Source organism: Takifugu rubripes, chromosome 15 (assembly GCF_901000725.2).
Source record: "Takifugu rubripes chromosome 15, fTakRub1.2, whole genome shotgun sequence".
NCBI lineage: Eukaryota > Metazoa > Chordata > Actinopteri > Tetraodontiformes > Tetraodontidae > Takifugu > Takifugu rubripes.
In genome coordinates this window covers 13,614,175-13,641,576 of record NC_042299.1, presented here as the reverse complement: position 1 = coordinate 13,641,576, position 27,402 = coordinate 13,614,175, and the positions used below count along the sequence as shown (strand labels likewise).

General features: G+C 47.4%; 2 protein-coding genes across 5 annotated transcripts; both read right to left on the bottom strand.

Moving 5' to 3' along the window:
* Positions 1-197: 197 nt before the first annotated feature.
* On the bottom strand, positions 198-18,430 carry sipa1 (signal-induced proliferation-associated 1). Of its 4 annotated transcripts, none has more exons than XM_029848463.1 (12): positions 18,283-18,430; positions 5,474-6,997; positions 5,266-5,390; positions 4,992-5,180; positions 4,621-4,795; positions 4,227-4,330; positions 3,353-3,510; positions 2,621-3,227; positions 2,235-2,509; positions 1,299-1,686; positions 291-417; positions 198-208 (listed from the first exon to the last, which is right to left on the bottom strand). In XM_029848463.1, the coding sequence occupies exons 2-10, from the start codon at positions 6,576-6,578 to the stop codon at positions 1,302-1,304; spliced, it is 3,123 nt and encodes a 1,040-aa protein (XP_029704323.1). In that variant the 5' UTR covers positions 6,579-6,997; positions 18,283-18,430; the 3' UTR covers positions 198-208; positions 291-417; positions 1,299-1,301. The 4 variants fall into 4 exon arrangements, with proteins under 4 accessions (XP_029704323.1, XP_029704324.1, XP_029704321.1 ...); XM_029848464.1 differs by lacking the exon at positions 18,283-18,430 and adding an exon at positions 17,873-18,006; XM_029848461.1 differs by lacking the exon at positions 18,283-18,430 and adding an exon at positions 16,811-17,822.
* Positions 18,431-19,912: 1,482 nt separating this feature from the next.
* LOC101069305 (histone acetyltransferase KAT5) lies at positions 19,913-26,377 on the bottom strand. Its single transcript, XM_011611555.2, has 15 exons — positions 26,308-26,377; positions 26,162-26,228; positions 25,434-25,502; positions 25,200-25,336; positions 24,318-24,509; positions 23,789-23,959; positions 23,638-23,712; positions 22,632-22,694; positions 22,173-22,421; positions 21,999-22,088; positions 21,776-21,916; positions 21,581-21,674; positions 21,335-21,494; positions 21,167-21,248; positions 19,913-20,980 (listed from the first exon to the last, which is right to left on the bottom strand). The coding sequence occupies exons 1-15, from the start codon at positions 26,323-26,325 to the stop codon at positions 20,846-20,848; spliced, it is 1,743 nt and encodes a 580-aa protein (XP_011609857.2). The 5' UTR covers positions 26,326-26,377; the 3' UTR covers positions 19,913-20,845.
* Positions 26,378-27,402: the final 1,025 nt, after the last annotated feature.

Below are 27,402 nucleotides of genomic sequence, written 5' to 3'. Positions count from 1 at the left end.
AGTTTTTGTTGGTTACATTTATTTATACCTATAAAGTCTTTACGATGAATCAAACATGAAGTGGCGTCTCAATAACGGAGGCCAAGGACTTACTCTTCGTGATGGAGTTATGGATACTGAGGGCTCGTGAATTTCTCTCCACAAACGACAGCCTGGCTGACGAGTCGCTGGCCGAAGCTTTGTCATCGCCCCACTCGGCGCCCTTAAACTGAAGAAGCAAAAAAGACACGGTCAGAGAAGAAGATGCAGTGGAGATGACGGACGCACGTCCTCCGGTCCCAGCCCGTCACCTGCTCTTCCTCCAGAGAAACCTTCGGTTTGACGGCCAGGATCAGATCGGGCGTGGCGTCTCTCAGCGCGCCCACGTTCTCGTAGATGTGGCCGTCCGCCTTCAGCCCGACGTTGTCGAACACCGTCCTGTTGTAGCAGGGAGGGGAAGCGGCTGCTGATAACGTTGTGTGACATTCGTGTCCGACCCAGAGGTCAAAACAGGAAAGGGAGCACTTTGATGCGTAATCTCTGCGGTGGCTTAGGCTGAGACCTGATTGTTGCTCGCCATCGTGCGCTCACGCAATCATCTATCACAAATATCACATCTTTGCAGCCTCAGTCAAACCGTTCCCTTCTGCCGGGAAGCGCAATAAACAGCAGCCGCTCTCATTTCGGCGTGCAGCAGAGCTACGTATCATCATCATGAATATTTCCTTTGTAATTTCCTGCTCATGCACATCCCAGCAGGGAACCCAAACAGTGTTCACACTCATTTCTCAGCCAGGCACATGTGGGTCTCCTGTGTTTCTCTCTCTCATTTGTGTCGTTGCCCAATCAAAGATAAAATATTTTAATCCTTCCTGTTAATTGTTCAGTTACATCCTCGTGGTTATTTTGCATTTGTTATTTGGGCCTGAAGAAGAACGGGGGAAAAAAAAACCCCTCATTACAAAAACTACTTCACCAAACAGCCAATTAGAGTAAAACTTCAAATGAGAAGAGTAGAAGAGTATCTCAGTAGGTGATACAATTCCAACGCTTTGGCGTTCATTTAACACGCTTGGGCGATTCGGGATGAAAGCTTTTCTGCTGTCCTTTCTCTGGCTCGTCCTCCTGCAGGAAAAGTGACGCACTAACTCTGAGATTAAATTGTGATGAGTCAGCCCCGGTTTGAAGATATTTTCAGCCCTGCTGGTGGATTCAAAAGGCCTTTTCACCTCCTGGAATCCAACTCTGCTGGTGACATTAAAGAGATCCTTCCTGGGTTAGGCATTCGCTGGGATGGAAGAATATGGACAAACACTCACCAATCACTGCGCTTCCCTGAAGGACGGCTGCTGCTCTAAAGAGCAGCTGCGTGTGAGCTGCGAGCTGCTTCCCTCTGCGCTGTGATTGGCCGGTTGGTCTTGCAGAGACGTGGCTCGATGCAGAGGTAAGCTGGGCGGCGTGAGAAGCGAGCCGTGGCTTTGCCCTTTATCACACGGCTGACCTTCGACCTCTTCCGTCTCTGTCCGCAGCTCCATAATATCCGCTCCGCTGACCCCGGCCGCTGTCTCCTCTTCCTCCTCCTCCTCCTCCTTCTCCTCTTCTTCTTCTTCTTCCCTCTCGTCCAGCACCCAAGCCTCTCCAGACTGATCCTCACCAGGTTTACACTCTGCGTCCTTGATGGCTTTCTGGTACAGCTCAGAGAAACTTCTGCAAGACAAGAAACCCACAACAAAATGCTTATTTAGAGGCAGTCAATGTGCTTCCATGTAAGGCCGCGATGATTCTTTTATACTGCTTTGAAATGAAAAAGCCACCACTTCCTGCAGAGAATTACGGTGCATTTACGGCATGCATTTAGTGGAAGCTAAATAAACGAGTATGGCCAGGTGTTCCTCTAGAGCCAGCTCTGAAACATTAAATGTATTTATTCTAAGGCTTCTAATCCTCCCCTCGGCTGGAGTTGGTGCTGGTAAGAGAGACCATTAGAGTCATTGATTGGTTGTTAGCCAGCTGGTGTGATAGTGACCGCAGGCCAACAGCATGCAAGCAGTGACCCCAGACCGGAACCTCTCACAGTCTTTAGAGACCAGTGACCCCCGTCCTCCTTATTAGCTGCTGGCTAAGACTCTTTATTTAGCAAGGCTGCACTTGTACACCAGGGATCTTTTAATTTGTTAGGCAGTTTAATCAGCATTCTGCTTTTTTCCTTTTTTTTTCCCACAGCATTGTCCCTGGTCCCGCGCTGCCCCTCTCACCTGCGAGGCTTCCCGTTCTCGTCCGGTGGGATGACCGTGATGTGGATCTTGTGTGCAGTACGGAGCAGTTTAGTCCTCTCCTCGGGGCTCAGGTGGACCAGCGAGTGTCCACACAGCCGCACCACCCGCGCCCACAGCTGGAGCCCACCGCTCTCCGCGTAGCAGAACCGCTGCAGATCCGTCACAAAGCCCTCCTCGTTCATCAGGAAGCCGGGCTGGCCGACGCCGTCCCGAAGGGGAGTGACCTCGAAAGCCTCGCATCCTCGGGTAACCAGCTGCAGGTGATATGAGGAACATGCTCAAAGGTGGACAATAGGGGACGTGTTCATTTGGGTGAGAATCAATCAAAGTGTTTGCTGAGGGGCATTTTAAATCCATCCACCCACCTCGAGCCGCTGCACCACCTCCCTTATATCCTCCGCCTGGTTCTCCATCACACCGATTGACACCGACTCTCCACGTTCGTAGAAGATGTCCAGGCTGGGCCCGCCGTCCTTAGCTTCTGTCACGGCCTTCCAGCCGATGACGTCTCTGCAGGAGCAGTTGAACACCACCCTGCGGGTACACCTCTCAATCAGGACCACTGACTCGGCCGACACCCCCAGCAGACAGGGCAGCCTGAGATCTCCCCCTTCCCCCTCCTCTCGCCGGTTGACCATCACGGCCCACACAAGCGCCCCCGCGCTGTGCAGCTCCGCCCCTTTGGCGCCCTTCATCTTGTCTTTGCGCTTGCATCCCAGAGACAGCAGGGGGAACTTGGTGGAGGAGTCGATGGGGGTGGTGGTCACGTAGTTTTCGGCCAGGTCCTTGAGGTACTCCTGGCGGGTTCGCGTGGCCATGGAGCGGAATTTCTCTGACTTCTCTGCGGCATTTTCTGCGTTTACTACCTTCGCCAGGAGGAAGTCTCTGAACGCAGAAGAGCGCGGGAAGTGGGCGCCCTTAGGGAACAGTGGGCCGAATAACGGGATGTCTTTAGAGCGGGTCACAGCTACCCTGATAGGCCAAGAAGGGAAGAGCACATATGGAGTTAGAGAGGGAGGGAGCTGACTCTGATGCTCAGATTTCCACATCTCAGCCTGTGAAAGAGTGTGAACGTAACCAGGGAGTTTTTAACACACCTGTAATAGGTCTTGTCAGTACAGCGCTCGTGGACCTGGACGATGATGAAGACGTGCTGGAAATGTGATCGTATGGACTTGGGAGTGAAGGGCAGGGCACCTGGCTCCTGAAACACGATTGTCACGATGTCATTACCGATGTGCCGCTTCCTTAGCAACTGGTGAGGTAGAACAGAGACAGAAATGCATCAAAGAAACAGGCCAGAGTCGGCGCCATCACCCAGGAAACATCAGTTCAAGGGCAGGATGAGAACATTCGATTCTGAAATTGTTGTTTTTGTGTCAGTAACATTTGAAAGCATGCGGCTAAAGTGGCCAATGCTAATCCAGGGATGGGCATATTTGACTCTGATTGAGTGAGTTTGACACAAATGGCCTGACTGGAGCACATCCATGGGTCGCTCTTGTCCGTTCAATTCTCTTATTGATTTCACATTTCGCTCTCGTTTGACCCAGTTGTGTTGTTTTGTGCTTAAATACCTGCCCAACGGCACTGAAGTAAAACCTTTAGACTTGGATTTAATTTAAGATTTGTTTGTGCCAAAGTACGGATCATTTAATTAGAAGAAAAATGTTTACGTCTTCAATAAAAATCACTGAAAATATTTAATCCTGCATTACCGTATTTTAACATACTAACGTACTTACTCGAGAATGAAGAACACTTAGTCAGGCTAGAATAAAGACATTATTCTGCCAGTTAAGGGGGATTTATTACTGTTGTGTTTAAAGCTTTAATCTTTATTAGTTTGCCATGTTCCGCTTCTTTGTAAGTGACAGCAAACAGGCTTAAACTGACAGAGACATTTTTATGTTATTGAGCAACGGAGGAGAAATGGGTAAAAAGGACACATCAGTGCTGCAGCATGTTTACCTGCTGTGTGTTGTTGGCCGTGTAGGGCAGCATAGTGGACACATGAAACATAATCTCGTAGTCCTGGTAGCGTGTGTAGAGGGAGTGCGTCCCAGTTGAGTCCGCTGCAGGACAGAAACACACCACACAAGTGAAATTAGGAGAGGAGTCAACATCCCAGAGACTCAAAAAAGGCTGACAGTGTCTCAGCTGCTGCTCACAGGGGAGAAAAGAAAAAAAAAACCGCTGTCTGATAATCAGCAGCGACTATTTTACAGGAATTAGTCAGATTACAGGAGGCTCCATAGCAGTTATCTCGGGCTTTAAACGCAGCACCGATGCCTTTGTGATATCATTTCCTGAGCAGCCAGGATCCCACACTTGGAGCTGGGTGTGGAGTGTGTTTTCAGCTCACTCTTGTTGTCCAGCTGTGCTCGGTATTTCTCCCAGCCCTTCAGGCGCACCCGCTCCCCGAGCAGGTCCAGAAACTCCTCAAACGCCGGCCCCGAGCTCTCGTTGTTGTACATGTCCTCCTCCGAGCTCTGCCCGGCGCGGCAATACATCACCCCGACCTTCCTCTGGAAATTTAACTGAATGAAACACAGAACAAAAGGTTCAAGGTGAAGGTTTAAAGGTCCCATGCGGAATCTTTCGTGGCATCTACAGGTGAAAATAGGCATAGGTAGAACCAAATCCCTTTCCAAAACCTCCACTTAACCATGATAAGTTCTCTGAAGCTTCAATCTGACCTTCCTGAAAGCTTATTGTCCATCCTCGAGCACTCACCCCCTGTTCGTCCAGCTTCAGCAGAGTGTCTCGGACCTTGGGGGAATTCGAGGCCAAGCGAAGGCAGTGCAGGTTCAGCTCAGGCATAATGAACTCCAGCAGCCTCTTCGGGGACAGGCCCCTGGGGGTCGTGTGACGAGCAGCCGAAGGCACCGACTCCTCCAGGATGGATCCTCGCAGCGTCTTCATCTGAGGAGACCGTTCACAGTGTTACCACGTCGCCTCCACTTGGCTTTAAAAGGAAAGTGGGAGGAGAGAAAAGGGGCAGGTTCACCTCTGTGGTGCGAAAGATGATCCTGCAGTTGTACTGAGCTCCGCTGGATCCTTCCTTCTCCTCGCGGCGGAAGCTGATGGCCACCGGACCGAGGCGATCGTCGATGCCGAAGAAGTTCTGATGCTCTTTAAATGTAATAGTTCGTCCTGAGAACGTGTCCTTGTCATAATAACAAAGGCAAAACCAGAGAAAGCAACACTGGACGTACCTTTCATGTAGAAATATTTGCGGTAGTAATGGGCTCCCAGGTCTGCGTGCTCTATGAAGTAGTTGCTCTTGCCCTGCTGTTGCACGTGACTCTCTCTTGGCTCTTCCAGGACGGACACAGCATCGTTTGGGGTTCGCAGGCTGGACCAGAGCCCCCGTCTCCCCTGAGACCTGCCCAGACCCACCTGTTCTTCACCCCCTGTCTCGTTACGGAAGTGCGGACAGCTGAGGAGAAGCTCGTTGTCGTTGCCGTCGCCCTCGTCCAGCAGCAGCGACTGCTCGGGGTCGTCCATGTTCGCGCCGCCGCTGCCCTGGGCAGGTGAGGATGGCAGAGTTTGGGAAAGCGGGCGTAACTGGGAGGCGGCCGAAGCCCCTGAAGTTATATTCTTTTTTCTCCCAATGCTGTCTCTGTTTGTAGCTACCTCGGTGAGGTCAAACAGGATGCTCTGGACGTCATAGTGAGCAAAGTTCCTAACCCAGGCTCCGCCCACAATATTGTCACAAGGCCCTGGCGGCGGTATCGGTGGGGTCATGGGCTTGCTCTTCTTACTTAGACCTTCAGGTTTCGGTGGTTTGGCGGGTTTAGGAGAATCTCCTGTTGGAGCAGAGAGAGCTCGGAAGAACCCGTCAGGCTCTGGGGGGGCTCCCTGCAGGCCCAGGAGCAGAAAAGGGTCTTTGAAGCGGAGGGCGTTTGGGCTCAGGGGTCCCTGCTCGCCCATGCTCGACTCCTGAGCCTGGGTCTGCCTTTCCAGTGAAGACAGGCTTCCATATTCCCTATGAAGCAACACTCCGGAGTCCCCCTGAGACCCTGCCACCTTCTCGCCAACGGTTCGAGCTGTCTTGCCGCCGACCTTCCCGGAGGAGTCCAGGTCTCCTAAAGTTACGTCGCTGTTACTTCGCTGCATGATGTGGCCCCGACCCACTGACCTGATGGTCAGTCCGGCTCGGCTCGGGGTGAGACTGTCTCCTTCGGCTCCATCTCCCTCCCTCCTGGGCGGCCACTCCACAACGCCCGCTTCCCGTTTGGAGTCAAAGCTAACGGTGGATACCGGCGGCCGCATATTCTGACGGCGAAACTTGCGGATGAAGAGGTCATCTGACTGCATGGTGCCTGAGAAACAGTTCAACTATATCCTTTCCACTCGGGTCCAGAGGGCCCAGCTAAATGTCTGTCCCGGCCTCTGTGTTGCTGGTGTGGAAGTGGGAAGTTAAAGGGAGCCGGGAAATTCAGTCGTCATTCAATCAACTTTTTCACTCGGGCTCACGCAGACGCCTCTGTGAGGTGCCAAACTTCACCTGGAGGCTGCAGGGGTCCATCCATGCGTGCAGATGTATGTTTGCCTGATACTCCAGTTACACGGGCCTCCTTGATGCATCTCTAAGGTAGGAGGATGAACACTGGAGCCTAAATCTCTGCCTTCTGTGTGGGAGGAGCTCCGTCTCTATTATCCTTTCTATTATGGCATCCATTTGTCTGCACTCTTCAGTGCCTGCTGCTTCCCTTTTTATCTGCTCCACTGGCCACCTGTAGAAGACAGAAAGAAAGGTTTTTTCCATCATCGAGCCTTGCTGCTGTTATCGTAGTCACCAGCTTTGAATGTAAACAGCCCAAACTTGCCAGTCAGAGCAGAGAAGCACTTCCTTTAGTAGAATCTCTCTGACAAACACGCACTGGAAGCTCAAATCACACCACCGCAGCAACGTGCAGCTCTGGTGTGCTTGATTGTTGAGTAATGCCTTGTTTTCACATTTTCCGTTCCAAAGTTTCCCTAAATAGTTCCATAACTGAATGCCGCATTCATGCTGCCCTCGCTCACAATAGACACTATTAACATTTGAAGGGGGGGGGGCTTCCTGGTGCATTGAACACACGCCAAATCAAGTACAAACCTTCCCTCACCTTCACGAATGTTCACCCACAGACATATTACACAAGCCTGCAACAATATTGCTGACAGATAATAAACAGCCGACTTTTTCGGCTGAGGTTGAGCGTTATTTAAAGTTTCGAGTGCAGTTTAATTGTGCCGCCTTGTATTTCGGAGAGCGACTCACCAGCCGAGCAGATTCTGTCTCCAGCACAAATCAACCGGTTCCTGTCAGCGTTTGACACTGACGTCAATCAAGCACGGCTGAAGCCTTTTGTCACACGTCTGAGCGTTCTTCCTGTCGTTGACACACACATCTCCTTTCGCTTGCTGTGCAGCCAAAAAGCAGGTGCAGTGTTGCAGAGCTACATGCATACACACACACACACACACACACACGCTAGTGCAATGAGGAAGTCATAATAAACCATCAGCTTGTCTCCCTATTGGTTCATCAGTCTCAATGCTGCATCAAGAGGTGGCAACTGATCATCATCAAAAACTGGAAATTCTGCAGAATAACTGCAATTTTGTTTTTTTTTTAAAAAAATGGTTTAAAGCAGAAACTCGCTGATCTCTATCTGACCGCCACAGCTCGTTCAGCATTTGATGCAAACAGGCTCATATTGAAAAGGGGAACGATGAATGTAAATGCTAACGCTCGCTAAGTGCAAGCAATGAAAGAAGGCTTGGGCTCCGTGAGGTGGAAGATAGACTTCAGTCAGCTGTGCAAATTCCTCTGAACAACCTGACTTAACCACTGAGAAATCATTTTTGTATTTTTCTAATCACATTTTGTATATTCAGTAAAGTATTACAGTATTATATCAGTATTACATATATATTTGTGGATCTAGCTTTATTTTATGGGTACTTAGTTACATGAAAGGTGTAACTGACAGGTTACTGTCATACAGGAACCCATAATTTACTTCTGTCTGTCTGATTATTATTTCCTGGCCACAAATGATGCTCTGCTAACACACTTATCACCAGGTACCACAAAGGCCTGGAACCCAAACGGGCCGAGCGAGCCTGAAGCGGGCCCAAACCGCACAGGTTAACATTCACTATCACTAACCATCTTTGCACAAACTGCATATTCCAGAGAGCCCTAAACCTCCTGTCCTTGTTTCCATAGCAACCGCTGTGGCGCCACCCTCTCTCGGTGCAGAATCCAGCTCATCCGTGATCCACCGACTTCGGTTAAATGTCCTGAATGTACCAAACGTGCGCGTTGCCGCTTCTTTTAGCGACGTCCTAATTCTTTTTAACCACTCACTTTACACCTGGAGATAAAATGGCATTTTCTACCTTCGCTGTCCACATCGTTTCCTTTTGTTCTATCTGTAAACACACATTCTGTCTGTAAATTAGGTCACAACACACACACACACACACACAGCCATGTACACGACAAAAATGATGATGATGGAAATTTGTCAGTTAAGAAAAAAAGATGGCTGTTGTTCCCATATAGAGAAGTGTGAACAATCTTCAGAGAGCCCATAAAGTGAAGAGGAACTAACGCATTTTGTCGCCGTCTATTCTTGTTTCTACTTCTTTTTTTTTTTTTCTAAATTTTGCGCTTGCGGTTCCTCTGAAAACAAAAGCACCGTTAATTAAACAACGCCATGTAAGAGAAGAACGATCTAAGCGGCCTCTTCTGTCCTATCACAGCTCGGATTTTAACGGAACGATCAACCTGTTCAGAGGTTTTCATAAAGGCCTCAGACAGCCACCAGAAACAGGAAGCTTTTTTAGCCTTCAATACATCTGATTGCAAAGATTGACGTGGATGCGGTCTGATGCTGACTCAACGCACGCGATCTTTGTGCCGCCGTCTTTAACCCTACCTAACATTATTGGATGGATGCTTGAATATGCACTCAGATGTCAGCACCAGCGACGGCCCCGCAGCCCTCCGCGCTGGCCCACATCCACAGCTTGTTATCTTCATGTCAGTCTGCGCAGCCGTTGATGGAATCCCTCAGTGACCCTCAGCGCTCTCCGAGCCACAACGCTGCTGCCACATCAACAGAAACCTGACCCGACACCGGGCCAGCGTGCAGGAACCACTTTAACACGCTGTATTAAATGAATGAAAGTGCCCTCTATCTGAGTTGACTTGTTGGCACGGCTTCGTGCTTATCTCTATATGCTTTGGTGTTTCCACATGTCCTCTGCTTCTTAGAACTTCCGGGCCTGTTTTACCGACATAAACTTGAAGGTCGAACGTCTGTTTGATCACGTGACTTCAGGTGCAATACAAAGAGTTTTTCTGTCGGGTCAATAAAGGACGACCCGTGCGTGCACCGGGTGCCCTGCAGGATCTTATTTTAAACATTTGGAGCACTGATTAAGACCTCAGAGGGGTTGGCGCCCTCCACAGATCCCTCTGTGGTGCCAGAGCCGGCCTTTCTCTCCAACAAACTCAATAATGCATGCAGACAGTGGTGTTTAATCCTGCTTCCCAGAGCTTAGAGCTCCGTTAGCAGAGACAGGACAGTAATGATCTCAGTATTATTTCACACAGGCTGGAGTTAAACCCAGTTTCATTCTGGTGCTGGGGGGAAAAAAAATAATCATTTTCTTTGTGCGTCGAGCTCCTGCGCGTATGAGAAATGAAGATGGGGTCAGTCTGAAAGGGAAATGTGAAATTACAGAGTGCAGCAGCACCACTTGATCTGCTTTTTAAGGGTTCTATCTGCTGGTGCGGGGACAAATGTCCCTCGTTCTCTTGACCCATATTCACACTGTCCAGGATGGGTGTTTGGCCTAACTGGGGAGGGTAAATGAGGGCCACTAGCATGTCAAGACAAGCCCAAGAACACGGTTAAACTGGATTCTGGAGTAGTACCCCGTCAGGACACAAAGTTTCAGAGCTGATCTACGTGAAGCGTGCACTTATGTGGAGAACTCAGGGTCTATTTGACTTATTCTATCTAGACCTGCTTGAATGAGTGTGCATCCTGTCAAACAGGAAGAGATGACTGACTTTTGAACCAGGGGAGGATGGGTGTCATCATCACTTCCCAACACCTCCGCGCCTCTGATCAGAACATGCACAAGTGGTTTCTTTAGCTGTGCGCAGCCGTCTCCACTTTGTGCTTCACTGCAAGAGACACATAAAAGTGAGATCAGATCCACTTTCTCCTCAGGTGAAGTCGCGGGAATCTGCTTATCGGCTTAGATGCGATCAGCAAAGGTCCTTACTGCAGCCTCATCGGCTTGATCACATGACGCGCCGCTTCAACTTGCAGCCTGGTGTCGAGCTTCCATCAGCAGCAAAGACCTGAGTTGTGAAATGTGCCACACGGCTTCCTTTATTAAGCAAGTCCGTTGTTTTGACATGTGACCATAAAATGACATAAAGGCGCCGGCTCTGTTAGCACGCGTGTCGCTGCACCAGAGAACCTTTAACCAGGCGAGCCAACACCAGACTTATAGTTAAAAGCTACCTAACGGACTCTTATCCAACAGTCGACGTCTAACTGCGATTGATTTTTTGCAAATTTAAAGCCTGGGACAGTCTGACTTGCATTATTGATCGCATATAATCACGTTAGGTTTTAGATCAGGTTGCATTCCTTCTCTGCTGCAGAGTAAACGACGCTGAACCCTGAGGTGGATTAATGCCTCCAGAAAATTCATTATACTGCACAACAATCCTCAATCTTTCCCCAACGACAGCATCCAGCGCCCCACTGCAGACAGTAAACTGGGCCAAGTCCAGAGGCTGTTAAGTGGATTCTACTGCAGCACTCTCTTTCAGCCCCTGTTTTATGTCTTTTTCTTCATTCAAACCATTTGCAAATGTCACTCTGAGCTATTGGTCCCCACAGACGCCTGAGCTGCACCCCCACTACCCGCTGCTCAACAGGCCGAGATCTCACACGCGAGCAGAACTGTCAGGCTGGCAGGAAAAGAGGAAATTTGTCAGGAATCTCAGGAAATTTCAGCTTTTGCTGAGCATAACAGAGACTTGCTAGCAAACATGACGACAAGCCAGTGTGATCTCGTCATCGGTAATGGGTCCTATACCTCCGTCCCGTTTCAACTTAAATATTAAGTATCATAAATGATCCTGGACTGATAATGTTTTCACAACACCTAAAGGTGACACTGGCAGGTAGCAGCAATTTCCTGAAGCGGTCTTACACTCATCCTCGAGTATTTCTCTCCTGTCAAGCTAATTGCCACGCTAATTGCTAATCTGTCAGTGCTACTGCAATTTATCCCAGTGTCACCGCTGCGGAGAGTTTCAAGGAGGGATTACACACACACACACACACACACACCCACACTAACGTAGAAGGATGCCAGCTAATGCCAGCTAATGAAATCAGAACCAACAGAGTCGCTGTGTAACTGCTCACACAGATGAGCCACATGCAAGGAGAGGTCATAGTTGTATTTTCTGCTTCAAAAATATGAAAATGGGCTCTGCATGACTACTAAATTATCAATAAGGGTGGGGAAAAGGGAGTTGAGGGTTACCAAGATGTCAATAATTCATTGATTAGTCGCTGCCTTGCCCACTGCTAAAACATCGAGGGTGTGCTCGCTGACACCCGCAGAGCGGAGCTCCTTTGTGATGTAAAGCTAACGCCATCTAACGTCAGGCTCCAGTCGTGGGCCCGTTACAGGAATTGTTGCATCACTTTTATTCTCCACACCAAACTTCTGCTTTGTTGCAAAGAGGAAGTTTGCTCAGAGAAGCGCCCACCTATAGCACTGACCACCTTAAAATCACACTTCCCCCTGTAATATATAGAACCAGATTAAACCGATTTGCTATCGAACACAGATGTGAGCAGTATTGTTTCGCACATACGCTACGTGCTGTTCCAACAAGAAAGCACCCAGCTCACACTATTGTTTGATGGGATATTTGCCTTGACATGGACTGTGTGGGCTGAGCGCTGCCACATCCTGTGTGTCTGAAAATACACCTTGTGGCAGGAGGGACAGAGGGAGTCAAGGCCTTAATGTGAGACGGCTAATGTGTGTGTGCATGTTTGTGTGTCTTTGCTGACTCTATAAAAGCCTTATAGATGAGACACACAGTGACAGGAAGAGCAGCTGTGGTTGTGTGTCTGCATGTGCCTGTGTGTGTGTGTGTGTGAGGGGGTAATCATGACTGTTTCTATTGTGCTGGGCGGCTGCAGCCCTTCGCTGTTCCCCCTTCATCCGTGTACTGGAATGCATCTTCATTTACTCAAGATTTAAATAATAACAGTACTGTCATGTTGACGAGGACGCGGGAGGCAAGCGAACCATCACAGTAGGCAGTTTTGTCTTCCGATGAATGCTGGAATGACAGCACAGACATGTGCATGTTAGGCTTCTATGACCTCTAGTCTATGACCTTGATGGATAAACCCAGAGATGCTGTTTGAGGTGGATTATCAGTCGGGCTGGAGTCTCCCATTAGAGACTCCGGACGTGCTGAATCATCTTTGTCTTTCTTGCTGTGTCATTTTATTCCTGCTGCCCGACAAGGGTTTCGTCTTCTCCAATAAATCCTTTTAGCTCGCAAAATAAAATCAGAAAAATAAATCTATATTCGGAGGGGTCGTGTTCTGGAGCTCCCTGTAATCGTGCTGGCTCAGAGAAGCTGCAGTCTCGTTGTCTGGTGGCCTTGAGTGCTCTGCAAATTCTGACCTAGATAGAAAAACCACCAGCTTGAGCAAGGATGTGCTGCGACGAGCTCCCCCGTGACGCTGTACGGTCAGCACAAGCGCATCACGTTCTGTGAATCATGTGCACCAGTGCCTGCACGACTTGATTGACAGAGGCTGCTCGCTCCTTACATTCATCAGAGCGGGCCCGCGGCCACGGTGTCATTTCTGCGGCGTTTCTCCCTTCACTGAGGTATGAAATGAGCACACAAACAACTGCAAGGCACGTTTTTACACCACAAACGCACGGAAATAATAGAAGAATGTCTCAGAGCTCCATTTGTCAGCAAACGTGGAGCCCCCTTAAAAGTCAAGTCTATTTTCTGATAAATAAAATAATATCTGATAATAAAAAAATACATATTTGATTAAAGGGAGCTTAGAGTGTGAGTGCCTAATCTTTTATAAGTAACCCTGATCAGAAAACCAAATGAAGCAACTTTAAAAAAAACAAAACAGAAATAGATCATCGGCTCTGGATCCTAATCGAGTGTTCAAAGGTCGCAATCAAAGCGAACAAACACATTTGGGCTGCACAGGTGCAACATTTACATTGGAAATGGAGGTGAGGGGGTTTGCAGATAAACAGACACCATGTGCACTGCGTGGCAAAGGTCACGTCTCGGTTTCTGGTGTGTCACCGTCGGCTCCCTCCTCTCACTTCTGCTGTCGCTATCTAACCGAAACAACGTGGACCCGCAACTTCCTCCAAACAACAGCGGCAGAGCACAAAGTCTGACAAAAAAACAACAACTTGATAATCTCTAATACTTCATCTGGAACCGGGAATATTTATTCACAGGGGTATTTTTAAACTCTCCTCACTCTGGGATGTTTTCTGTCTTTTTGATCACTATCTGCCCAGAGTGGAGATGAAGCAGTGCAGCCTGTGTGTGTGTGTGTGTGTGTGTGTGTGTGTGTGTGTGTGTGTGTGTGTGTGTGTGTGTGTGTGTGTGTGAGAGAGAGAATGACTGATCCTGGTCCTGCTTTTAGTGGCTCTGAATACCCTCGAGAGCACTTCTCCTGTAATAGCAGCAGGAACAATGAGAAGGAGCCACGCTGCTGTGTGTGTATGGAATAACTGGGAGCGATTTCAGAATCAGGCACGAGTTGCTGGAGTGCGGAAAAACACGCCGAGTGCACCTGAAACCCGAGGAATTCGCGGAAGATGAGAACATCAAACAGCATCAAAAAGGCTGCTTGACACATTTGGAGACGATTACATCATTAGGCGCCTCTGACTCCAGCTTCCCCCTAACTGAAGCACCCCCCCCAGATGTAGGTGGAATCATTCGGAAAACACACACCGTCACCTAACATCGGACTAAGAGGCCTCCCATTATTCTGCTGCATAATGTGATTGTGATCTTAAAAAGGTTAAAAACACACTTTTCATTGGAGGGGGGGGGGGGGGGGGGGGGGGGGCCTTTAAAAGAGCAGCGAGGGGTCACCGTCGACAACAGAGCACGAGTTAAGAGGATCCTCCCAGCACGCTCCACTGCCAGCATCCAATGAGGCCAAGGCTCCGCCTGCCCGCCTGTGCCTCCCTCAATGAGCCCCCACAGGGAGCCAGTGGGGGTGCAGCCATGCAAAATGACTCCAAATGAGAGGAGTGAGACGATGCTGAGTCAGACAAAATCTGCCCGGTAACCCTCCATCACATTCATCCAAATCTGACCGACTAGAAGCCGAAACAGATCCTTCAAACCTGCAGGCAACTTTCCTGTCTGATGGACGAGCCACAAACGGGCCGGACCGTCCCGACAGAGTCGCCTCGGGACGGTTCCGAGCAGAAACAGGACAAACAGCGAGAGCTCACGTTGGAATCCTGGCTGACAAACAGCAGTGAGGTCCGACCAAGACAGGATCTCGCTGCCCAACGCCGCCAACGGCCGTTGGTGTGGGAGCGCACGGAGGTTATTCAAGTCCACCTGCATTTAAAGGGGAAAGAAGGGGGGGGGGGCTTTTCAAACACACAAAGGCAGAAGCATGTAGGGATTATTTTAATGGCCTTGCTTCCCTGCATAGACGAGCTCCTTTAAAACTGAATAAACAAGTCAGGCTTCAGTTCGCCGCATGAGATAAAAGCAGGCCGATCGATCGCTCGTGTACCACCTGGCAAGAGGTCGCCGCGTTTGAAATGATGGCACCTGCATCATCAGGCATTACTATTTGGCTTAGAAACTCCGGGAGATCTGCTAAACCCGTCACCGCCACGGGGGCGGGCGGTGGCACCTCGGGTCCCTGCAGTCACAGCGTTCCCAACGTGCTCCGGTCAGATCACACGCTCGCACCCATCCGTCAGAGAGCTTCCAACAACACCAATCACATACCAGCGAGCGGGTCGGCAAGTATCATCTGGTGCCGGCGTCTTCAATGGGGCGCTAATGACTCACCATCTGAGATTGCCAAATTTAAGAGACTTCGCTGGGGGGCCCGGTCGACCCGCACGTGGGGACGGAAACGCCACTGAAGCAGACGTCAGTGATCAAGAACAGGAACTTGTTTCTCTAGGTTCCATCCTGAATGATCCCACTCCAAAGTTCCGTTGGGTTTAGTTCTGTATATGCGGCGCGGGGGTCTGCCAGGGGGGCGTCGACAGCAGCAGTGTGGAATGAAGAGGCTGTTAGCGCCGTTGCGTCCGAGCACACACACACACACACACACACACACACACACACACACACAGCCACATATTGGTGCACGTCACCTCCAAAACCATCGTGTGAACTGCAGCGGGCGCCACACTGCGAGGGCCCGCGCGGCTCAATGTAAATTAAATGGCACGTCCTTTGAGTGCACTGGCTTATGTAAGCTGTTGCCGCTGTTTGTGTACCCCCCCCCCCCCCGAACCACAAAGCTCTCATCCCTGCCTCTCCCGCCCCCACCCCCGCAGCAGCCTCATCCATCCCTAAAAAGTCCCACCGACACTCCGCCCCGTCCTAAATTGAGACGGTGCAACGTGGGGGGTGCTGAGGAGGATGAGGTGAGGAGGGAGGGAGGGAGCAGGGGGGAGGGAGGGAGGGGTCTGATTCCTGCATCCCTGCTTTTTCGTGCCACCTTGAAAACAACACCCCAATGCCGGGTTGTGGCTCTCCCATTCCGTCATTGTTTGCACTCGTCGCGGGCGTCCACCTCCCGCTCGCCACCGGCCTCTCAGGACATCCAATTATACAAATAAAATAAAGGCATCAGTGATGCTCTTTTGGTTTTTTTCATCCTTTCTTTCTTTCCATTCTCAGTGACCCTACCCCCCCTACACACACACACACACACACACACACGCACACACGCACACTGCCCCTAAGTCTGGCCGCAGAGAGGCTTTTGCAGCGTCTCCACCACAATGTCACACCGCCGGGTTTCAAGGCGAAGCTCGGCTCGCCGGAGAGCGCACAATGGAGAGAGACAGGGAAGATGATGGGGGTTAGTGTCGAGGGAGGGGGGGAGGAGGAGGAGGAGGAGGGGGGGGAGGAGGAGATGGGGAGCAAGGCCGGGGATGAAATGCGACAAAGGTTGCAAGCTGGATTCCAAGCTGCGATGGAGCGTGCGAGCGCTGCGTGCGCGGGCGCCTCTGCTCCCTCGGAAGAGCTGCATTTTTAAAGAGCTGGATCATGATGTGACGGTGAGTCAAGCCGCTCCGCTCTCATACATTGTGTCGGCACAGAGGTATGTGGCACACATAGCTCCGTCCATCTGAATTCATTACCATCAGAAAGAGGACAGGGGGGGGCAGGAGGCTGGAACGGGAATGGAGTTACCTCCACCCAGAAAGAAAAGGCTTACCTCCACATTTCAGCTCTGCTCGACCCTGCCTTGTTTCATCCTGTTCCTCTCTGCCGACTCCCTCCCCTTCTCTCCCCATGACAGCATTTTTCTGCTATCTGTCTCCACGGCGAGCCTCTCCTCCTCCTCCCCTCAGTTCCTCCCGTGCGCTCGTCTCCTTCCTCTCTCCGAAAATAAAATAAAGAAGCAGCGTCCACACTTCCCTGAGCTCGGCGTCTCCTCTGTTCTGCCGCTGAAGTCAGGAGGCAGGTTGATTTGTGCCTCCCTCCCTCCCTCGTTCTCCTTCTCACACCGACTCTATTCCATTCACATCATACTAAAGCCAGCCCCCTCTTTCTCTCCTCCTCCTCTCTAGCTTTACCCAGACTCTCTCTCTCCTCCCCCCAAGAAAAAGCAGCAGCAGAGCAGAGGGCTCTCTCTCTCTCTCTCTCTCTCTCCCCTAAACACTATCAATTTAATGTAAAAATGCCAAAGGAAGATAAAACAACCTGCATCCATTCTTGGGTCATTTTAAATCTAATTCTGTGCATTTGAACACGATTCATTGTCACGGGAGCTCAAAACTTCTAGTCTTTTTCCTGTAAATGGTGAATTTAAATTTCACCTCCTATCAATCACTGGTTCTTTTCTGTTGTTCGTCGTATTACTCGTGTGTTTTTGGCAGAAATAAACCATCAGGATTCGTAATCTGATGACATCATGCCTTCATTTAATGGTGTAATTTCAATAATCAATTATGAAATGCTAAAATCTCACTTCAATAAGACTCTATAAAAGCTTGGAGTTCACATTTTAGCAGCTTTTTCACTGTTCCTCTGTCTGATGATCGTCTCTGGAATGTGCACTGGTTCAGATAAACAGCACTTTCTGGAAAGTGGATTTGAAATATAAAAGGCAACAACAACTGTTTGACGTCGAAGCTTCTCGGGTGTGAAATGAGCACACCGAAACTTTTAATCGGAGGAGATCAAACGCGAAAACAAAACCAAAGGGAAGATTTTTGGCTCGATAAACTAGATCCCGTAAAGCATCCAGGTCTTAATGAGAATATAGATTCAGAACCTGCGCGGAGCTTCCGAGAGCGGTCTCCTCCGACTGTTGTGGAAGCGGGGACACGGCTGGATGCTGCAGTGAGGCCACGCTCGCCCTGACCAAGGTCACACCTGAGCTTCCACAGATAATTCCATTTCCACTGACCATCTTTCTGCCTTTTCAGCAACTCTTAAACATGTAGAAAGAAACTCGGTCGTCCATTATCTGCTGACATTTCTGGGCGACACTGATAAATGCTCCAGAGGGGACCAAAGGGGAGACTGGCAGCACGTGTGTGTGTGTGTGTGTGTGTGTGCGTGAAAGAGGGAGTGTGTTTATTTGAGGAGACCTCAAACGCAGCCAGCGGAGAATCGAGGCCGCGACAATCAGCTCACTCCAGAACGAGACCGCAGGAGCGGAAGTAAGAGAGGAGGAGGTACCTGCGAGTCCGGAGGAACCAGAGGTCAGGACGGGAAGCCCCTCGCCGCAACAGGAACCAGTGTCCGCCATCATCCCCCCGCCAGTTACTGCTGGAGCCTCATCCAGGCGGTACCATATGGCCGTGTGCATTACCAGGTCAGTGGCTGTAGTCTGGTGGTGGGGGCAGCAGAGGGAGGGGGAGGGGGAGGGGGAGGAGGCTGCTGTCGGCGTGTGTCTCCAGGAGATAAGAAAGACAAAAAAACACCGAGGCGTTAGTTGATAGCGCTCTCGGTTTTACAGTTTAGAGGCGGCGGGGGGGGGGGGGGGTTCCGCTCGGTCCAGTATTGAAACATAATCCAGCCCAAGTGGGATCAAAATGGAAGCAGGTGTCGAACCTTCGAGACCGGCCCGGTCCGATCTCGCAGATGACGTCGCGTTACTGTGGATTTCTTGGAATTTGCAATGAACGTGAGTGATTTGTGGCCATCTGACAGTGGGTCGCACCAGAGGTCATTGTGCACGGTGACGCCACAGCTGGGAACGTTCCAGTGGAAAGAAAAAAAAAAAACAGCCTTTCAAACATTCTCAAACACACTGATGCTTTGTCTGTCCGGGATTAAATATTCCACGATGAGATTCCAGAGGCCCCGGCAGAAACGAAACATGATAAACAGTCAAACTGTTATTATTCTAAAAACTCACCAAGCTGCAGTGCCTCTATAATCTCTGCTGGACCTCAGAGAAAATCATCACCTTTCATTTTATTAGACAAAACCCACAGACTGTACCAACAGGATTTAAGGTCAAAGGTCAAGTTTATCATGCCATCATCCCATTTTCCAGAACAAATGTGACCACATGTTGGGATTCCTAATAGTTTTGACCATTTCTACCTGCAATAACAAGTTTAAATTAAAAATGGGGGGGAGGGAGTTTGGCTCCCTGACGATTCGCCAGAACATGCCGGAATCAGGATGAAAAAAAAATGTGAATTTCAGGAAGATTTCCCAAGTGAGCAACGTGAGAGGATATTAAATGAGTGTGAAGTTCCCCTGCGCCCTCCTGGGAAAGAGGTGGCTCTGCCTGGTGTGGAAGAGAAGATGGGCGAGACGTGCCGAGGAGCAGCGCAGCCAAAACCCAGTTCTTTACCTCCCCCGATACAGGTCGACACATCTGATCCAGATGCGGAGTGAGTCAGCTACAATCGATGCTAATGTGCCTGCAGCTCTAAGATGCTCACTTTAAAGCTGCTTTTTAAACACTTGTTATGCGTCCACCTGCGTGGAGCAGCAGGATTGATCCAGCGCAGGTGTCCATTCTCAGTCTTTCTGCAGCTCTAACACAATTACATCAGTGGAGGCTGCGGGTTGTATTACATTTCCCCTTCAATAAGCATCCTTCTGGGCTAATTTTAGCCTGTGGTTTTAACTTTGGTAATGTGACGCTGCACTGACAGCCGGTGTGTTCAGAGCGCCCCCTGGTGGCCGATGTAAACAACAACAGCATTACCGTCTGTCCGAATTTGTAGTAAATATTGTTTCTACTTCAACTGGTCGCTTCGTATCATAATGCAACGGTGGCAAACTAAATAAAAATCTCATTTTAACGGTACATGACAAATCCTGTTAAGATGCATTCATGACACAGAAATTCTGAGATGTTTTTTTTTTTTATCAATTCAAGATTTTGATATCAAAGGTCCAATTTTCTCCACCTCTTTCACTTCTGCTAAATCACTTTCACAAAGGTAAATCCAACCTCCTTTCTGACACATACACATAAAAACAAACCAAATATATATCACCTTTAAATCTCCCTTTCATACTGTGCAGCCTGTTTACATCGAGTTTAAAAAAAGAGACAACTGTACACAAAATTTACATTCATCTAACAGTTCGACATGGCTTCCGATCTTTTGTACAATCAGGTTCAGTTTGTACAGGTACAGGGAACGTGGCGCCGACCTTGACGGGTCACCTGTGAAGTCACGACTGACATAAACAACAGGACAGTTCATTTAAACGCAGCACTACAGTGGATCAACAAACCTATCGTCAATGCAGGCAAATGCAGCCGTCGTCCTCCAGGTTTCTCTTCTCTGCACTCATTTTTTGTCCAATGTGCAGAAAAAAAAAGCTTGTGTGTTTTATGAGACCAGTAGTCTGGTTAAAAACCTTCAGAGACATAAATCCTTTTAAGTGAGATGGAAAAATGTAGACAAAAACAAGTTCTGCCTGTTGAATTGATATAAAACTGCCCGTCTGGGTTTAACATTATTATTACAAGGAAATTTAATTCACAAGCCTAAAAAAAAAAAAAAAAAAAAAAAAAAGGAAAAATCTTTAGACCATCGAAGAGTCACTTAACACGCTGCTGAGAATTTAGGTTCTTTCACATAATAGATGCGTTTTCTGGCATCATATCTGGTATTTTGTTCCAACTGACAGTCTTTTTCCTACAATATATACTGAATATTCACAATAAAAACACAAGAAAGTCAAGTATCGCTTCATGTTCCCCGTCTCTTATCTGCTGAAACGTCCTGGTGTTTGATGGTTCGTAAGTGTTTCTTCCAACAGAACGCTACCACTTGCCCCGCTTGCTCCAGTCCTTCGGCGTGAAATGAAGGCATTTTGGATCGATCCGCAAGTGTCTCTTCTGCATCGCCCTTTCGTGTCCATCCACGATCTCCTCTGAAAGTGTCAGGATGTACTGACCCTATAGCAAGAACAAATCCATCATTAGAAGGTGGACTTCCTCCTCGCAGCAGAAACCCATGTTGATTTCTTCCATTTTACCAATACTTCTGTAGATTTCAGGCATTCCACAGCATATTCCATCACCTGGAAATAGTTCCATCCCAGTGGTGCATGTCTGAATTTACAGTTATGGATGGTCTCTCACCTTGTAATAGTTGATGAGGTTGAGGTACTGGAGTGTTGAAATGACATCTTCCTTCTTCACACTTGTGATCTCACTGATCTCACTGGAGGTCGGAAAACATCGGCACGATCAGATTAAAAAGGACTGACGCTTGACAACATGGAGGTACTGAAGGATTGGTCAGCATACTTGATGGTTATCTGGGGCCTCTCCCCATTGTCAGGTTTAAGGTCCATGAGAATTTCCAAAATGGTTTGTGACCAGTAGGAGCGATAGGACAGCAGCCCGAGGTCAGACAGCGGCTTCTCCGGTGTTCCCGTCTTCCCTTCCACTTTAGAGAGCTCGTAACCTGCGCGTGACACGTCCAGCAGCTTATCAGTATGAAAAGAACTCTCCAAAAATGACCTACTCAGCATGTTCTGGTTGCCCACTCACTGAACTCGATGAGTAGTTTCCCATATCCTCTCCGCTGATAAGGCGGCAGGGTCAGGATGCACGCCACGTTGTAATCTTCTGTCGATTCTTTTTCCTGTTGGAAAAACAAACACAAAAAAAGGGTTTCTGACTGAAACGTTGCTCAGATTTCTGTCTGTTCGAGATGCTGCGGTGACTTGTGTGACATTCACGTACCTTAGAGAAGTACCCGACAATATGGAAGCCTTTAGAGTCGTACTCCGTCATTACATAAAAGAGGAAGGGGTCTGTGTCATAGTACAACGTTTTGTGGTCCAGGAAACACTTGGCGAGTAGACACAGATTCTGTGAATAACTCTGCAAAACAAACAAACAAACAGACGTTAGGGAAACAAACCGATCACAAACACGGCGTGAAGAGAGAAATATAATAACTGACTTTATTCTTTCTGCCATCGATCTCGAAGAATGAGATGGTGCCTTTGCGATAGATCTCGTTGCCTGGGGGATGTCTTAGATTACATTTTGTCTGTTGGGGACAGAAGACACAAGCGGCTGAGCGCACGTTGCCGGAGACGGTACGGCTCAGCTACACGAGGGCGGCGCTTCTCACCAAATGCCTCTGCAGACACTTCAGACTTTTGAGGTACTTGAGGCAGAACTCGCAGAGGTAGAGGATGGGCAGCGACGTCAGTTCTTGTGGGTAGGGGGAGAAGTACCAGGGCTTCAGTCGGTGCCGTCCCAGCTCGATGCACTCGATGTTTTTCATCCTGGTGATGATGTCGTCGTGGCTACGGTCGGACACCAGACTCCCAGTCATGCGGGGTGCAGTTGGAATGCCGTCAGAACTGTCCTGGGAATCCTGGTTGTGCACAATTCCAACATTAGACTCATGTACCTTTGCAGCTACTTGCTCAAGGATCCGATGCTGTGATTGTGCACCGTAGATTCAAAGCCGGACTTGTTACCAAACAGGCTAAACTGGGGTCTGAGGTAATCAAGACCTCTTTTTACTGGACCCACTAAGACAGATGAAGACAATCAACGGGCAATAACAGGAAATTAAACAGACCTCTGGTGGTGGTAGAAAGACACTGGCACTTTGTGGGTTGTTATACTGCAAAACCTTTATCATCTAGCAGAAAAAGACACAAAAATACAGGCTTTTGGACACAAGAGAGGGGAGGAAATGATTTCCACTCGACAGTTTGGTCATCGGGGAATGTTGAAATATTGAATTTAAGCACATTTGTAGCGCGAGTACAACCCAGGAGGGGTTCATTCAGAGGTGGATCGCGAGATTGGTAATCACAAATTATGAGAGATGTTAGAAACTACCGTAATTTAAAGTGAGGGTAACCATTGTTATATTAACCATTTGAAGTGAGTTTGAGTCATTGTTAATTCACATGACAAACCCACAGCCACCAGAGAAAGGCCATGCCAGCAGTCTTTACAGGAGGTCTCACACATCTTATGTGGGGAGAATAAGTCAACCTTCAATAACTGGCTTAGTTGGATGCATAAAAAAAACAGCACAACCAGGTTGGGCTGACCCACGTCACTAAAATGGTAATGAATTTTAACTTCTGCATACACCCTAAAGATCAGCACCCTGAGCTTGGAGTCAAATGTTGAACAGCACAAATGAAGACAGTAAATAAAAACATTACAATCAACATTATAACCACAGATAAACAAGAGATCCGTGGCCCACACATCAACAGTGTACCAGTTGGGCATTAGCTAAACTCCTTGTGTGACTTAAGCAAGCATTAAAAATATAAGATACAGATTCTGGAATCAGCAAAATTACAATCAAGTTCTAGCGACATTTCTGTAAGGTAGCAAAAAGGTAACCATCAAAAATATGGTGTTAGCATTGTAGTGACGTCTTTCCTGCCCATGTTTGGTGCAGTATTTAATATTGGTGACAACTCTGGAAACACCCTTGTGGAGTTTAAAAAACTACTGTATTAGAATTTACGGTCCAAAAAATAAGCAAAAATCATCATTAGTTAATGGTTGCGATATAAATATAAAAAGAACTGTTGTGAAGCGGTAAATGTGTTACACACCTCATCGTTTGGCCCACAGTTAGCTTTTCTCTTTCGTCCAGGTTGTGAGGGGACGATTCGTCGCACAGTTCCATTCTAGGAGAAGAAAAGACCTTTTAGGCAGGAACAAAAGATTTTCCCTAAACACTGATCACTCAAATTAAACCGTTACCGTGGTGACAGAGGACAGTGGCTCATGGTCTTCGCGAGCTTTAAAGGTGTTGGTTTCCCTCACAGGAGGAAATACGGGTGCCGGAATGGGTTCGACCACGCTGGGAATGGAGGGCACAGGAGGGGCGGGGGATACCTGGCTCACCAGGGGGGCTGGCTCTCCTTTCCTCTTCTGCAGCACACATGAACATCAGACATTAGGATTAAAATTAGAAGAATGTGATTTACAACCAAAACAGATGACCTTTCAAAACGCACGCCATTGTGCTGCAGTTCATGGCTGTGCCTGTTTGATATGACCTGTATTGTGTTCACTATTATAACGACCAAATATATGAGCAGGCTCGACAGTTGTAGCTTTCAGCCAAGGCTAAGTGTCGTGTACGGCAGCTTTACACTGAAGAGTAAAACACTCGGTTTACAGATTTGCCATGAAAGGAGCCTACAAACCTTTGACAAACAATTACAAAATCAGTTGTGACCCACAAAAGCCTTTCATCATTTTTAGAATTGAAGAAATCAACTTGTACCGGTGTGGGAAGAGTTTTGCCTCTGGAAGGTGCTGTGGCTGTAGGCGGTTGTTGTTGTTGTTGTTGCTGCTGCTGCTGCTGCTGTGGTTGCTGCTGCTGCTGCTGCTGTTGTTGTTGTTGTTGCTGCTGCTGTTGTTGTTGTTGTTGCTGCTGTTGTTGTTGTGGTTGTAGGTTGAGATCTAGACTTTTCCTCTGAATTGAACGCAAAGGAAAAGGAAAGGGGTTAACTGACATTTATGTACACCCTCAAATTAATAATACTCCTACTTCGTAATTAAGCGATTTTAATAGCAGACATGCAGAAATACTAAAACACATTTTCTAAATTTTTGTTGTGTTACTACAAGGAGAGTATATTACTTACTGTCAGAAAAATACATTTACTTTGTTGTTCATTCATTACTCTTTAAAATAACTTTATTCTTTGACCAATAGTTATCAGAATGCAGTTGACATTTGAGTGTTAGGCCAAGCTGGCACCTTGAAACAGTCCCTCCAGGTAACTGCAATCACAACTACTTAAACAAGAAGCACCAATTGTTGCAAACTATGCATGACCTTGAAATCCTAGACACATTTTTGGGGGGAGATTCTGCTCCTCCAGTGTTCCAATAACTTTCATTGCCACATACAGCCTACCGCAAAAATCAGGTATTTTAGGCAACTATCACAATCCTGTGAAATTTTAGATGTAAATTTTATAACCTGGGGTCTCTATAGAAATTTTAGACCAATAAATGTATACTGTCAAAAAGTGACACCAGTAAAACAGAGCAGACCACAACTCCTTGCAACCTGCCCTGAAGAAATAAATGATCACAAGTTATAAATACTGATAGTGTAGCTACAATATTCACAGGTTTTTGTGCAACATATACTGACCACTTCTCTCTCTGGAGAACTGGGACGGGAACCTGGAAGACCATTTTTGGTTGGCGTTTTGGCTTCCTTCTTCGGGAACTGAAGCTTTTTCATATCCAGACGGTCTGCCGTGACCCACTCATCCAGGCGCTTGTTGACTTTTAAGTATTTATGAGGGACATATTAGCTATAAAAAACCTTTGCGCAGAAATTCAAGTTCAGATATGACAAGAAAAATAAAAGAACTATACTCACAGTCAATGTAGTGTACATAGAAAAGCTTTCTTGAAGAGACTTCTTTCACACTAAGAATTTCAGCCAGCGCTGCAAGAAAGAAAAGCAGATTTGAACTGAAATTAAACCAAGCGTCCAAATTAATGTGTCATAAAGACTGAAAACTTGATAATACTCACTGGCATGCTCAAGAAGCATTAATCTATGTTAATATATTATCTGCCCTGGTTATATTTTAGGTTTTATATCACTGATTAATTAGACATCTCCAAAATGTTTTCCTCGTCTATGATAACATTATGCTAATCTTAAAAACAAACGTTTAAAATGCCAAAATCCACTCCTGCAATTGGCACATCAGTGACAGGTTCTGGTATAAAAAAGTGCAAGGATAAACCTTAAAAAGTAGGAGAGAAGGGGTAAAGTGAAGCTGTGAGGCAACTCCAAAATCCCACTTGACATGTCAAATTGAATCCATCTTAATATGTTGACAAAAGTCTGATGTTTGGTAGATTTTGCCTAGCCTCCACAATGTTTTTTTAAATGTCACCACATGTCTCATTGTCCGCAATAGAAATGTAACAATGGCTGAAACGAGCAGTATATTTAAAGTCCTGTACAGTGTGTAAGTGCATGTGTGCCCTGTGCGTGTTTACAGCGCTTTAACTGGAGGCCGTATCTTAACAACTGGGGTTCGCTGGTTAGCATTAGCAACCTTAGCACCTTGACAACAACCGGACAATACTTACGCCATTCATCCTCATGTTCTTGGTTTTTTCGGAGAACGGGGAGGCGACAGCCCTCCACAATCTCAACCTGTAGAAGATAATACGTCAATACACATTAAAAAATAGGCACTGTTGCTAAAACAAATAGGTGTTAGTCGAAATCGTACCGACGAGTTGTCCGCCATTTTCGTCAACAGCGAAGGCTGGAGCAGGGTGTTGTGGGAAAATGCCGGTCTCCACCAAAGATGATCTGTACACCAAGATAAAAACTCTTCGGTAAACGACTGAAACGGAAGTCGGAAAAACGAAACCGGAACAGAGGGATATTTTTCATCACGAATAAAGAATATACGTATTGTATTTAATTTATATTACTTAAAAGCTTTCCGACTTATACATACAGCATTATCACTTTTTTGTATCTCAACGTTTTTAGCTTATGTACTGAAACATTCATGTACTACGGATGTAAGTCACAAAATGGGCAAATAACCTGTTCTGTGGAGGTCGGAGTTCCCCAACAGCTTTTATGATAAAGATCCTAGAGTTAAGAAAGTCCTTCAAACGCTCAGTAACACCACATATATAGGCAGTAGTAATATAAGGTTATATAACATAGTAGATTGCTTTATGGTCAAAAATCCAGAACATCACCAAAATGTAATCAGCTCTTTCTTGGCCCATTATCAACATTTCCTGAAAATTATTTATCAAATTAGTTATCAGTGTTGATAGAACATGCCCCTAGGCTAAACTTTTTTTTTTTTTTAATGTTAAGAATTATGTGTTACTTGAAAAAACTGGGAGTAGTGATGCTAAAAGCCATAGAATCAAGAGGACTTGGAGTGGATTTTCCAAACAATATTAGAAGTTCATCCTATATGCCAAAATGTTACAAGTTGTGGTCGATAACCTGCCAGTCTGGGCATATAATGAGTCAAAATACCCGCACAGTCAAGCGGAGGTCACCAGCAGAGGTCCCTCTTGTCAACCAAATCCTTCAATGTAACTCTGGATTAAAATGTTAAACATGTACTTCAACCTAGAACAACAAATCTTACAAAATGTATTGTCTATGCTTTAAATCATATTTGGAAAATTGAAACTTTATCGCCAGATAGGTTACTTAATAATGGTCATGGGAATTTGAGTATCAAGGAAATGATGAAATGCACATGAGTAAGTAATATGAATTTACAAGAGCAAAGGATATAAAGCATTTTATTATAACCCTGGGAGTAGTGTTTGATTTACAGACTTGC